The 14,779-nt window shown below is 45.9% G+C and overlaps 1 protein-coding gene across 1 annotated transcript in view; it reads left to right on the top strand.

Moving 5' to 3' along the window:
* The window catches only part of map7d2b (MAP7 domain containing 2b), a 108,082-nt gene that overhangs the window by 54,681 nt on the left and 38,622 nt on the right, over positions 1-14,779 (top strand). Inside the window, 3 exon segments of the mRNA XM_072584827.1 lie at positions 3,785-4,062; positions 7,443-7,581; positions 12,266-12,446. Of these exon segments, the coding sequence (XP_072440928.1) occupies positions 3,785-4,062; positions 7,443-7,581; positions 12,266-12,446 (598 nt within the window).

Below are 14,779 nucleotides of genomic sequence, written 5' to 3'. Positions count from 1 at the left end.
CCTACAGTCTATATCTTCCATATCCTTTTCTACAGTAAATACTGATGCAAAATATTCATTCAGTATCTCCCCCATTTTCTGTGGCTCCACACAAAGGCTGATCTTTGAGGGGCCCTATTCTCTCCCTCGTTGTCATTTTGTCCTTAATATATTTGTAAAAACCCTTTGGATTCTCCTTAATTGTATTTGCCAACGCTATCTCATGTCCCCTTTTTGCCCTCCCGATTTCCCTCTGATGTATACTCCTACTGCCTTTATACTCTTCTAAGGATTCACTCGATCTATCCTGTCTATACCTTACATATGCTTCCTTTTTCTTAACCAAACCCTCAATTTCTTTAGTCATCCAGCATTCCCTATACCTACCAGCCTTCTCTTTCACCCTGACAGGAATATACTTTCTCTGGATTCTCGTTATCTCGTTTCTGAAGGCTTCCCATTTTCCAGCTGTCTCTTTACCTGCGAACATCTGCCTCCAATCAGCTTTCGAAAGTTCTTGCCTAATACCGTCAAAATTGGTCTTTCTCTAATTTAGAACTTCAACTTTTAGAAACTCACCCAAGCATTTATAATCAATTCACTCCAGCCCTTGGGGAAGTATCAACAAAGGCAGGTATTGAAATGAGAAGGTGCTGGTGTTTCTATGCCAGGTGACCAGGCAATCAAAGCAGAGGGTTTTGTTTTAATTCTAATGGCTTCAGACATTTGTAAATGTTTAAAGAAACATAGAGTCCTTACAGTGTGGATAAAGAGGGTGTGAGATTAGGTTAGTTTCCCTACAGTGTGGAAACAGCATATCCCACCCAGACCCATCCGCCTACCCGATCCCTGTAACCCTGCATTTCCCGTGGCTAATCCACCTAGCCTGCACACCCCTGGACACTCTGGGCAATTTGGCTTGGCCAATCCACTCAACTTGCACATCTTTGCACTGTGGGAGGAAACTGGAGCACCCCAAGGAAACCCATGCAGACACTGGCAGAATTTGCAAATAGGCCTGAACTGACCCCAGGTCCCTGGTGCTGTAAGGCAGCAGTGCTAATCACTGAGCCACCCAAAGAAAGTCTTCAGACCTTGATACTTAAAGAGACCTTGTCTACTATTAAGATTGTTTACATCTACTCCTTCAATCTGTGGTTGCCACACTGTGCATTAAGGTCCCTGCAGCAGTCAAAATGAGGTCTGTTTGAATTCGGGGCTGAGGTCAGGTTTCCTGTCTGAGTGGGCCAAACCCACTCCTTAGCAAGGAGTGGAACTTTCAGAATTGGGAGCAGGGATTCTGCATCACAGAACCCACAAAGCATCTTTTTAAAGCTCAGGCATGTTTTCCCAACTCAGTGAACTTTAGACCCCAGTGTTTCAGTCCCATAAATAATGGAATGCTGTAGAATCTCTCAGCGCACTGTCCAGACAGTGAAGCTCTTTATAGTCGCAGTTGTTAATGAGAGAAACACAGCAAGCTCCCATAAACAGCGATCTGAAAGTGATCACATGACCTTTTAGTTTGTGGTATTGATCATTATTGATAAGGATAGCGGGGGGTCTTCTCTGAAGTAATACATTCATCTGAAAGGGTAGTCTAGACGCAGCTCGATTGAACATCGTATGTGCAAGTCTGCATATCTGACAGTGCAGCACTGCCTCAGTACAGTACTGGTATGGCCTATTGCTGGACTGAAATGTGAACCCTCTTAGTTCAGGAGCTACAGTGCCATAAACACTGCAGGGTTACAGGAAATGCAGGGTTACAGGGATTGGGTAGGCGGATGGGTCTGGGTGGGGTATGCTGTTTCCAAGCTATCAGGAAACTAACCTAATCTAACACCCTCTTTATCCACACTGTAAGGACTCTATGTTTCTTAAAACATGTACAAATGTCTGAAGCCATTAGAATTAAAACAAAACCTTTCAATTTGGACCTATCAGAATAATTCACCAGAATAGAATCATTGCATCATACAGCATTGAAATCGACTCTACAGTCCAACCAGTCCATGTCAGCCAAGTTCCCAAACTAAACTAGTGCCCCTGCCTGCGTTTGGCCCATATCCCTCTGACCATTCCTATTCATGTACCTGTCCAAATGTCTTATAAACATTGTCACTGTACCCACATCTACCACTAGTTCTGGCAGTTCATTCCACACATGAACCACTCTCTGTGTAAAAGAAAAATAGTTGTCTCTCATGTCTTTTTTTTAAAATATCTTACTCTCGGCTTAAAAAATATGTCCCTTAGTCTTGAAACTACCCATCCTAGGGAAAAGATCCTTGTCATTCATCTGACAGTGGGCGGCACTGTGGCTCAGTGGTTAGCAATGCTGCCTCACAGCACCAGGGACCAGGTTTGATTCCAGCCTCGGGCATCTGACTGTGTGGAGTTTGCACATTCTCCCCATGTTTGCGTGGGTTTCCTCCGGGTGCTCCGGTTTCCTCTCACAATCCAAAGATGTGCAGGTCAGGTGAATTGGCCATGCTAAATTGCCCATAGTGTTAGGTGCATTAGTCGGAGGGAAATGGGTCTGGGTGGGTTACTCTTCGGAGGGTCGGTGTGAACTTGTTGGGCCAAAGGGCCTGTTTCCACCCTATAGGGCATCTAATCTTATCTATTCTCCTCATGATTTTATAAACGTCTATAAGGTCACCCCTCAACTTCCTAAGCTCCAATAAAAAGCAACCCTCCAAAAATAAATTCAATCAAGTTTGGGAAACATGATTTCCCTCGCACAAGTCCATGCTTACTATCCCTAATCGGTCCTTGGCTCTCCAAATGCATGTGAATCCTATCTCTCAGAGTCGCCTCCAACAACTTATCCACCACAATGTCAAGTGAAAATGGAAAACAAAATTTATGCCTCACGGGAGGGCAGTGTTCGTTGTCAAGTTGGCTCTGTTTGGTAGAGCTGTTGCCATGGAGACTGCCCCAGTTGATCTTTGACAGTTGACTGCCAGGTTTTGAATAACATGGTATATGAATTTCATTGATAGTGTGATATAGGTGGTATGTCTCAAAGACTGGCAGCAAATTCTTCAGCTGTTTGCAAGAAGCAAGGTACTGATCGTACCTAAGCAGCTCACATTTGAAAATCTCCCACCAAGGTGTCCAACTTTAGATATGACTCTTCAATTGGTCAGCATTTGCTACATAATCCTGAGTGTGCTAAGATTTATGGTGACAATAAATTTAGGATTGTCTGTTGAGCTCATAGCATAACACACTCCTGTATAGGGGATGGTAGACATATTAATGCACAAGCCTCTATTCTTTCCAAACAGAAGGAACAAGCATTCTGCCTCATTCAGCATAACCTAATAAATTGCAATCATTCTGAACTTCATTTCTCGGAGCAATGCCTTGACCAATCAGAGTCAATCTGCTGAGTTTACAATTTTCTCAAAGTTTGACAGTTAACTGCCAGTCGTCAAAAACTGGTGTCTTCTCGATGACAATGTATTTACCAATCAGAATCCACTTGCCAACCAATCAATGCCATCCTTTCATGCAATGTAAATATTGTTTTCTCTTTACTTCTGTATTCTTGTGAAATGTCCTGATGAGGGGAAGATGAAAAATTGGACAAAATGTGTCTTTTTTTTTCAGCCACACCCGAGCTCGGCAGGACAAAACAGCTATTAGTATCGACATCCAAATCTGAAAAATGTGGACTAAGTTTCTTTTTAGTTTCTTGATAAAGTAATTATTGGACTGAGCATACCAGTACAAAATGCATGAGGTTTGTGTGAAGATTCAATAATGTGTGGGATATTCACCTACTGTTCTGCAGGGCCAACTCAAAGATACGAACACGCTCTCCCAGCTCCAGCAAAGAGTTTCCACCATCTCCAACTTCTAGCAGCAAATCTTCGCCCATGAGAAGACGACCATCTTCTCATAACATTGCAGAAAGTAAAAAAAAGACCAAAGACAAGGGCGATCTGGCACGGCAGAAATCAGAGGAGAATACAGGGAGTGATGCTAAATCACCAGAGTTGGCGGAGAGTGACACTCCAGCGACCACACCAATCAAGGAGCATGATCGGAAGAAAGCAGCTCTAGTTGAAGGTGATTACAACAGCAGCTTGCTTTTATCTAGCCCCTTTAGTGCAGTAAAGTGTCTCCGCACGCATGGTGAGAGTACAATTCAACACAAATTTGACATGAGCAACTTAAGGAGATCCAGGTGTCCAGCAGCATGGGGACCCGGGTCAAAGCTTCAGCACAAAGGGTCAGCAATTTAAGACTGCGTCAAGGAGAAATGCAAGTCTGTGCTCCATTTTGGTGGACACTCTGGTGCTAAGGCCAATTGATTTTTTTGCTGTCTCCCAGACTCGAAGGGAAATAGAGAGCAGGTAGGAAAGTGCAGTTGAGACCACAATTGTGTTTAAGAGTGGAGCAGGTTTGATGAGCCTATTGATTGACTTAGAGATGCAGAGATTGAAATCTGATTCACTAAAAGTCGAATTAAAAAGCTGGTCAAGTAATGACTGTGTTATCAGTGATGATTGTTGTAAAAAACCCATTTGGATCACTACTGTCCTTTAGAGAGGGAAATCCGCCATCTTTACCTGGCCTGGCCTACACATGTCTCCAGATCCACAGCGATGTGAATCTTAACTGCCCACTGGGCAAGTAGGAATGGACAATAAATGCTGGTCTAGACAGCAATGCTGGCATTTCATGGCAAAATCAAAAAAGGAGGCCATTTGGCCCATTGTATCCACAGAGATCTGACTACACAAAGCCCATTTTCTAGCTTTTGGCCCATAGCACTGGAGGCAACAGCACTGTGAATATTCAAATATTGCTTAAGATTTATGAGAGTTTCTCACTCAACTCACCCTGTCAGGTTGTGAATTCCAGACTCTCAGCAATCTCTGGGCCAACACAAACTCTACTCAACACCACTCTTAGCTATTCAAGTAGCTACCTCTATGCTACTTGAATATTGCCACATCTTCAAATATTCCAGCTCGTGTTTCCAATGTTTCAATAAATCAGAGCAGCAAAGAGTGTAAGGGCGCCGTTTCTGTCTATGTCTGAGCCCCAATCCCAAATTTGAGAGCATGATCTCAGCCAAAACTGTCTTTCAATACAAAGCCATCAGACATAGAAACCCCTTCTGGTTCACCAATGTCCTTTATGGAAGGCAATCTGCCCATTCTTACCTGGCCTGGCCTACCTATGACTCCACATGCAACACTTAATTGCCCTTTGGCGAAGTCCTAGCAAACCTAAGGCTGACCAATGGGGAGAAAAGGGCAACGGTAAGAACAGAAAACAAGGAGAGCTGTGATATTTTATCCGTTTTTCCACCGCAAGGCTTTTTAAAAATTTTCCATTCTCCCTTTCCCTGTGTTTTACACCCTATCCATTGACAATTTACTGACACAATTGTACATATCTGGCATTTTCCGTTTTCCTCTCAGATTCCCAGCATCCCGTGGCACCTTCATGTTCTGCTCAGTTTGTGACTGATCTGTGAAGAGAAAGAGGCCATTCAGCCCACGAGATTTGCTGCACTGTTGAAAATGAAAACATAGCCAATTGAGTGCCTCAAAGCTATTTTCCTGATCATTCCCATTACCCTTAATGTTTTAAATATGAAGAAATGTATCTTGAACATCTTCAATCTGGGAAACAGAATTCCGAAATAATCTCTGCCCTTGGAGGGAAGAAATTCCTTATTGTCTTGATTCGGGCTGCACAGTGGCACATTGAGTAGCACTACTGCTTTGCAGTGCCAAAGACATGGATTCGATTGCACCCTCGGGCAGCTGTCTCTGCAGAGTTCACGCAGTCTTCATGGGTTTCGACCGGGTGCTCCGGTTTCCTCACACAGTCCAAGGATGTACAAGTTAGGTGGATTCACCGTGGAAAATTGCCCATAATGTCCAGGGATGTGCAGGCCGAGGTGGCTTAGCAATGGGAAATGCAGGGTTAGAGGGATGGGGTGGATCTGGGTGGGATGCTCTTCGGAGAGTCAGTGTGGACTCGATGGGCCAAATGGCCTGCTTCCATGATGTAGGGATTCTATGATAGTAAATCTATACCCATTGTGTTCACTCCAGTTCCCTGTGCTGGGATACAGGCAAGGTGATAGAATGCCCTGTTTTGTTGTTGCTGCGATAGAACATAGAAAAAATACAGAGCAGTACAGGCCCTTTGGCCCTCGATGTTGCGCCGATCCAAGCCCACCTAACCTACACTAGCCCACTATCCTCCATATGCCTATCCAAAGCCTGTTTAAATACCCATAAAGAGGGAGAGTCCACCACTGCTACTGGCAGGGCATTCCATGAACTCACGACTCGCTGAGTAAAGAATCTACCCCTAACATCTGTCCTATACCTACCACCCCTTAATTTAAAGCTATGCCCCCTCGTAATAGCTGACTCCATACGTGGAAAAAGGTTCTCATGGTCAACCCTATCTAAATCCCTAATCATCTTGTACACCTCTATCAAGTCACCCCTAAACCTTCTTTTCTCCAACGAAAACAGCCCCAAGTGCCTCAGCCTTTCCTCATACGATCTTCCTACCATACCAGGCAACATCCTGGTAAACCTCCTCTGCACCCGTTCCAGTGCCTCCACATCCTTCCTATAGTATGGCGACCAAAACTGCACACAATACTCCAGATGAGGCCGCACCAGAGTCTTATACAACTGCAACATGACCTCAGCACTCCGGAACTCAATTCCTCTACCAATAAAAGCCAGTAAGCCATATGCCTTCTTCACCGCACTATTTACCTGGGTGGCAACTTTCAGAGATGTGTGTACATGGACACCAAGATTCCTCTGCTCATCCACACTACCAAGTATCCGACCATTAGCCCAGTACCCCATCTTTTTGTTACTCATACCAAAGTAAATCACCTCACACTTAGCTACATTGAACTCCATTTGCCACCTTTCTGCCCAGCTCTGCAGCTTCTCTATATCCTGCTGTAACCTGACACATCCTTCCTCACTGTCAATAACTCCACCGACTTTCGTATCATCTGCAAACTTGCTCACCCAACCTTCTAGCCCCTCCTCCAGGTCATTTATAAAAATGACAAACAGCAATGGTCCCAAAACAGATCCTTGCGGAACACCGCTAGTAACTGCACTCCAAGATGAACCTTTACCATCAACTACTACCCTCTGTCTTCTTCCAGCCAGCCAAACCTCCAACTCAACCTCAATGCCATACCTCCGTATTTTTTGCAGTAGCCTACCATGGGGAACCTTATCAAACACCTTACTAAAATCCATATAGACCACATCTACCGCTTTACCCTCGTCTACCTCCTTAGTCACCTCCTCAAAGAATTCAATGTTGAACTCGATTGCGTTCTCGTTGTTGGTTGCGCGGTTTCTCCAGCACCATGGGCTGTTCAGCTGAGGAGCAGCAGCCCTCCGACTGATTGAGCCGCCTCTCGGCATTTCCCCTTTCAGACGCGTCCTCTACAAAGACCATAGCGGGGACGACAAACCCGGAGGAGGCAGCAAGGCTGCTGGCAGAAAGGCGGAGGCATGCCCGGCTGCAGAAGGAGCTGGAGGAGAAGGAAAGGCTGGAGCAAGAGGAAGCAGAGAGGTAATGGGCTACTCTACAGAATGTTTGTAACTGGCTCCTGTCACTGAAGCACAGAGAACAGTGGCTCAGTGGTTAGCACTGCTACCTCACAGCGCCAAAGACTGTGAGCCTCGATTCCAGCCTCGGGGCGACTGTCTGTGTGGAGTTTGCACGTTCTCCCCGTGTTTGTGTAGGATTCCTCCGGGTGCTCCAATTTCCTCCCACAGTCCAAAGATCATAGACTCCTCGAGATGTACAGCATGGAAACAGACCCTTCGGTCCAACCCGTCCATGCTGACCAGATATCCCAACCCAATCTAGTCCCACCTGCCAGCACCCGGCCCATATCCCTCCAAACCCTTCCTATTCATATACCCATCCAAATGCCTCTTAAATGTTGCAATTGTCCCAGCCTCCACCATTTCCTCGGGCAGTTCAGTCCATACACGTACCACCCTTTGCATGAAAAAGTTACCCTGTAGGTCTCTTTTATATCTTTCCCCTCTCATTCTAAACCTATGCCCTCTACTCTGGACTCCCCCCACCCTAGGGAAAAGACTTTATCCATTTATCCTATCCATGCCCCTCATAATTTTGTAAATCTCTATAAGGTCACCCCTCAGCCTCCGACGATCCAGGGAAAATAGCCCCAGCCTGTTCAGCCTCAAATCCTCCAACCCTGGCAACATCCTTGTAAATCTTTTCTGAACCCTTTCAAGTTGCACAACATCTATCTGATAGGAAGGAGACCAGAATTGCATGCAATATTCCAACAGTGGCCTAGCCAATGACCTGTACAGCTGCAACATAACCTCCCTACTCCTGTACTCAATACTCTGACCAATAAAGGAAAGCATACCAAACACCTTCACTATCCTATCTACCTGTGACTCCACTTTCAATGAGCTATGAACCTGTGCTCCAAGGTCTCTTTGTTCAGCAACACTCCCTCGGACCTTACCATTAAGTGCTGCTAAGATTTGCTGTCCCAAAATGCTGCACCTCGCATTTATCTGAATTAAACTCCATCTCCCGCTCCTCAGCCCATTGGCCTATCTGGTCCATATCCTGTTGTAATCTGAGGTAACCCTTTTCTGTCCACTACACCTCCAATTTTGGTGTCATCTGCAAACTTACTAACTGTACCTCTTATGATTAGATTAGATTCTCTACAGTGTGGAAAGAGGCCCTTCGGCCCAACCAGCCCACACCGATCCTCCGAAGAGTAACCCACCCAGACCCATTTCCCTCTGACTAATGCACATAACTCTATGGACAATTTAGCATGGTCAGTTCGCCTGAACTGCACATCTTTGGACTGTGGGAGGAAACCGGAGCATCCAGAGGAAACCCACGCAGACACGGGGAAAATGTGCAAACTCCACACAGTCAGTCACCCGAGGCTGGAATCAAACCTGAGACCCTGGTGCTGTGAGGCAGCTGTGCCAACCACTGAGCCACCATGCCGCCCCCTGGAAAAGCACAGCAGGTTAAGCAGCATCCAAGGAGCAGGAAAATCGACGTTTCGGGCAAAAGCCCTTCATCAGGAACCCTTCATCAGAAACGTCGATTTTCCTGCTCCTCGGATGCAGCCTGACCTGCTGTGCTTTTCCAGCACCACTCTGTAACCAATGGCTTTTTCTCCCTGTATTCTATGAGTTCTAACCTTGCTAATCAGTCTCCTATGGGGAACTTTGTCGAACGCCTTACTGAAGTCCATATAGATCACTTCTACCGCTCTGCCCTCATCAATCCTCTTTGTTGCTTCTTCAAAAAACTCAATTCTTATGTTCCTCCAAATGGTTATTTTTTTATATTTCAGTGATTTGCCTTGTCTGGTTCTATTATGTGGAATGTAGTACAAATTGTAATAAATATAATTATAGTGAAACAAAGGCTCAAATTGTTCCCACTCATAAAAGGATTGAGAACCAGACGGTACAGTCTTAATGTGGTTTCCACATGAAGCAAATACAGATGTGCAGGTTTGGTGGTGTGGCCATGCTAAATTGCCTCAAAGAGTTCAGAGATGTGCAAGCTAGCTGGATTAGCCATGGGAAATGCAGGGGGTTACAGGGATAGGGTGGGACTCTGAGGGTCAGTGCGGACTCAATGGGCTGAATGGCCTGCTTCCACACTGTTGGGACTCTATGAACATTGGAGGTCAAGCAGTATCTGTGGAGGGAGAAACAAGAGTTAACTTTTCGAGTCCAACAATCCTCCTTAAGATCTGACAAGCATTGGAAAACAACTTTCTTTTACTTTTGAGGAACAAGAGTTCAGATGATTTCGAGGCCCAGTGCAGAAGACAAGAGAAGTTGTTAATCATGGAGAAAGAGAAAGGGAGATGTGTAAAAGGATACAAATTAGGGACAGAAAGGGTGACAATGGGTCCTTTCTACTCAGGACAAAGGAGAGACAAACAAGGCTGTGGGGAGAGAGGGGAGAGAACGTAAGAAAACTGGACAACAGACATTATGCAGTCAGTTCCTGAAGTTAATGAATTCAGTACTGAGACTTGGAGGCTGTGGAGAGTCTAAGTAAAAAAAGAACTATCTAAAGAACTAGCTGACTCAAAGGAAGAGTCACACCTGATTTGAAACGTTAACTCTGCTTTCTCACTCCACTGATGCTGCCAGACCTGCAGATTTTCTCCAGTATTCCATGTTCTTGTTTCCGATTTCCAGTATCCACTGTGCTTTGCCTTTATTGGAGTAACAATAGTTCTATGTTCCCCGACTACATTCCATTCCTTTCCAACAACATTTGATTGTTCACCTCTGATGATACAAAACGTTGCCAAACCAGATATAATGCTTTGCTGAAGCTGATTACCAAAGAATGTGTTTTTTTTTTAGGAATGCCTTAAAGGAGGGTGAGAGATGTTTAAGGTGGGTGGTTCTACTGCACAGGCAGCTGAAGGCATGGGCACTAATATAATTGTAATTAGGGCTGCTCAAGAGGCCAGATTCAGAGGAGTATGGAGGTTTGGGCGGTCACAGAGGCAGGAGTGGCCACATTGCGATTTGAATACGAAAGCAGGAACTTTTCAAATGGACCAGGAGCCAGTTTACTGGATTAGTGGTGCTGGAAGAGCACAGCAGTTCAGGCAGCATCCAACGAGCAGCGAAATCGGAGCCAGTTTAGGTCAGCGAGCTTGGATGGAGCCATTTTAGGTTAGCAGAGGACAGATGTTTGAGAGACCAGAGACAGCAGTGTGTGGACGAGGACTTGACGTTAGTTGCCACACCCAAAAGAGCAGAAAGACGGGGCTGGATTGAGGCTGGGAGTGGGCTCCTATCTGCATTCTGAAACTCATCCCCAACACCAACAGGAAGTAAATATGATGGAGTCTTTTAGTTTGGGTTTGATGCCAATTAGTGGGATGTTGGGGCAGAGAGGGACTGTGGTAGGGATACAGTAAACCTCCTGTTTGAAGAAATACTAAGTTGGGACTTCTCATGTGTAACCCGATATTGCAACAATAAGAATGGTTTGAAATATTTTGGACTCTTTCTTGTCATTGGCTGTTGGTTTCACTGATAAGGCCCAGCATTTATCACCCATCCCCAGTTGCCTTTGATTTGAGTGGCTTGCTTGGCCACTTCACAGGGCAGTTAAGAGTCAGCCACATTGTTGTGAGTCTGGAGTTACATGTAGGTCTGACCAAGTAAGGATGGCTGCTTTCCCTCCTTAAAGGACATTATTGAGCCAGATGGATTTCTCTGACATGTAATCATAGTTTCACAAGCATTGTTTTCGAGTTGAAGAGTCATAAAGCATGAAAACAGACCCTTCGACCTGACTCGTCCACGTCGACCAGGTGTTCCTGAAATGAACCAGTCCCATTTGCCTGTGTTTGACCCATATCCCTCTAAACCTTTCCTATCCATGTACCTGTCCAAATGTCTTTTAAATGTTGTAATTGTACCCACCTGTACCACTTCCTCTGGCAGCTCATTCCATACATGCATCACTCTCAGCGTGAATAAGTTGCCCCTCAGGACCCTTTTAATAGGGATTCTTGGTAACTGTGACCACAACAACAATCTGCCATTGTCATAAATGTTTATCTGGTTCATTAGGGATAAATATTGGCCATCCTTCTACAGGTCATTCTGATATAACGTGCGTTTCGTTAACACGAATTCGCTGCAACGCAGTTGACAAATTGGGGACACTGATTCTACAATGTGCACCTTTAAAATGTATGTTGGCTGTAATGCAATTATATCACCAACGCTTTAAGCGCTGTTTCAAAAGCATGATTTTTCTATAATGGGGAGTTGCACGAGAACGCAACTATCGCGTTATAGAAGAACCATCTGTATATAACTGCAGGCCCACAGCAATGTGTGTGACTCTTAACTACCCTCTGAAATGGCTGAGTAAAACACTTCGAACAAAGGCAACTAAGGTTGCTCTACAAACCCCTGTCTTGCCAGTGATGCCCACATGCCAAGAAGAAATTGATGGCACCTATTAAGACCAGCAGAGTACCCAGACAGACAAACCAGTAACCATTTGTAATGAACGTACTGATCCTCCGTTTTGAGGTCTACAAGAGGAGTCAGACTAGTGTGCCCCATTCAGCAATTTTACTGATTTTTTTTCTCCTTTTGGGTTTGTAGACGGTTGAATGAGTGCCAGCACTTTGGGAAAAGGCAACTGTAGTTTCTGAGTAAATCTGGGGTTGTCGCTGCAGGAAACGTCAGGAGGAGCTGCAGAGAAGAGAAGCTGAAGAGACAGCTCGCCGTGAGGAAGAGGCACGCAAACTCGAAGAACAGCGAAGAGAGCAGGAGCTGGAGCGCCAGAGAAAGGCGGAAGAGGAAAGAATCCTCCGGGAACAACAGGAGAGAGAACTTCTGGCCAGACTGGAGCAGCAGGTAAGGGGTTACATGATCTGTCCTCAGCGCTGCTATCCTCAGTCTCCAGCCATCCAAAAGCTGCATTGATCCTGCCACACGGTTCTGGGAGCAGTAACATCACAGCTTATGATGATCTTGGTGTTGTGATGATCCAAGAACAAGGAACAGTATGGCATAAGAATAGGCCCTTCACCCCACCAAGACTGCACCGACACATGATGCCTTGGATGTAGGTTTGCTCACTGAGCTGCAAGGTTCATTTCCAGACATTTTGTTACCCTACCAGGTAATATCTTCAGTGGGCCTCAGGCTGAAAGTTCCCGCTTTCTATTTATATGTTTGGGTTTCTTTGGGTTGGTGATGTCATTTCCGGTGGTGAGGTCATTTCCTGTGGTGAGATCACTTCCTGTTCCTTTTCTCAGGGGGTGGTAGACGGGATCTAACTCGATGTGTTTGTCGACAGACTTCCAGTTGGAATGCCATGCTTCGAGGAATACTTCGCCTGAAGCCCACTGAAGATGTTACCTAGTAGGGTAATGAAATGTCTTGAAATGAACCTTGCAGCTCAGCGAGCAAACCTACATCCAAAAACCTCAACCTGAGCTACAAATCTTCTCAAAACACATGATGCCTTTCTAAACTAAAAATCTTATGGTTTGTATCCCTCTGTGCCCTGTCAATTCATATATCTGTCAACATACATCTTAAATGTTACTGTTGTATCCTCTTCCACCACCACCTCTGGCAGTGCATTCCAGGCACTTACCACCTCTGTGTAAAGTATTTATCTCTCACATCTCCTTCACACTTTCCCCCTTTTACCTTGTGGACTGCAGATGCTGGAGAGCCAGAGGTGAAAAGTGTGGCGCTGGAAAAGCACAGTTGGTCAGGCAGCATCTGAGGACCAGGAGAGTCAACGTTTTGGGCATAAACCCTTCATCAGGAATGTTTTTTTTGGGGGGGAGGGGGGGAGATGGGGAGGTGCAGAGAGAGAAATAGGAAGGTGGGGGTGGGGGGAAGGTAGTTGGGAAGTTGATAAATAGATGCAGGTGGGGGATGGTAGTGATAGATCAGTGGGGAGGGTGGAGCGAATAGGGAGGAAGGAAGATGAGTAGGTAGGACAGGTCAAGAGGGCGGTGCTGAGTTGGAGGGTTGGATCTGGGAAGAGGTGGGGAGAGGAGAGATGAGGAAACTGCTGAAGTTGATGTTGATGTCGTGTGGTTGGAGGGTCCCAAGGCGGAGGTTGAAGTGTTCTTCCTCCAATCATTGGGTGGCTTGGATTTGGCAATGGAGGTAGCCCAGGACTTGCATGCCCTTGGCAGAGTATGGGGCAGAGTTGAAGTGGTCAGCTACTGGGCAGTGGGGTTGTTTGGTGCGTGTGTCCCAGAGATGTTCCCTAAAACTCTCCCCAATGTAGAGCAGGCCATATAGAGAGCAACAGACGCAGTAGATGAGGTGGGTGGATGTGCAGGAAAATCTCTGCTGATTGTGAAAGGATCCTGTGGGGCGTTGGACAGAGGTGAGGGGGGGTAGGTGTGAGAGCAGGTTTTACACTTCTTACGTTGGCAAGAGAAGGTGCCAGGAGTGGAGGTTGGGTTGGTGGGGAGCATGGACCTAATAAGGGATTCACGGAGGGAATGGTCTTGACGGAATGCTGATCGGGGTGGGGAGGGAAATATTTCTCTAGTGGTGGGGTCTGACTGTACGTTGTGAATATAGTGGAGGATTATGTGTTGTATCAGGAGGTTAGTGGGGTGGAAGGTGAGGACCAGGAGGGTTCTGTCCTTGATGCGTTTGGAGGGGTGGGGTTCAAGGGTGGAGGTGCAGGAAGTGGAGGAGATACACTGGAGGGCAATGTTGGCTACATGGGAGGGATTATTGTGGTCTTCAAAATAGGAGGCCCTCTGGGATGTTTTGGAGTGGAATTGGTCCTCCTGGGAGCAGATACGGCAGAGAAACTGGGAGTAAGGGATTGCGCTTTTACATAAGGTTGTGGGAGGAGGTGTTGTCCAGGTAGCTGTGGGAGTTTGAAATAGATGTTCGTGTTGAGTCAGTCGCCGGAGATGGCGACGGAGAAGTCCAGGCTCCTTGCCCCTCACCACTTCCACCCCCACATTCCTGATGAAGGGCTTCTCCCCACAATGTCATTTCTCCTGCTCCTCAGATGCTGCCTGACCGACTGTGCTTTTCCAGTGCCAGAGTTTTCGACCCCTTTACCTTAAACCTATGTCCCCCAGTAACTGACATTTCAAAAAGGATCCCAATATCCATTCTATCCCTGCCTCTCTTAATTTTGTAACTTTCTATTAGGTCGCCTCTCATCCTCTCATGTTTATGTGAAAACAAACCAA

This window comes from Chiloscyllium punctatum, chromosome 15 (assembly GCF_047496795.1).
Source record: "Chiloscyllium punctatum isolate Juve2018m chromosome 15, sChiPun1.3, whole genome shotgun sequence".
Lineage (NCBI taxonomy): Eukaryota > Metazoa > Chordata > Chondrichthyes > Orectolobiformes > Hemiscylliidae > Chiloscyllium > Chiloscyllium punctatum.
This window is presented reverse-complemented; position numbering and strand designations above follow the sequence as displayed.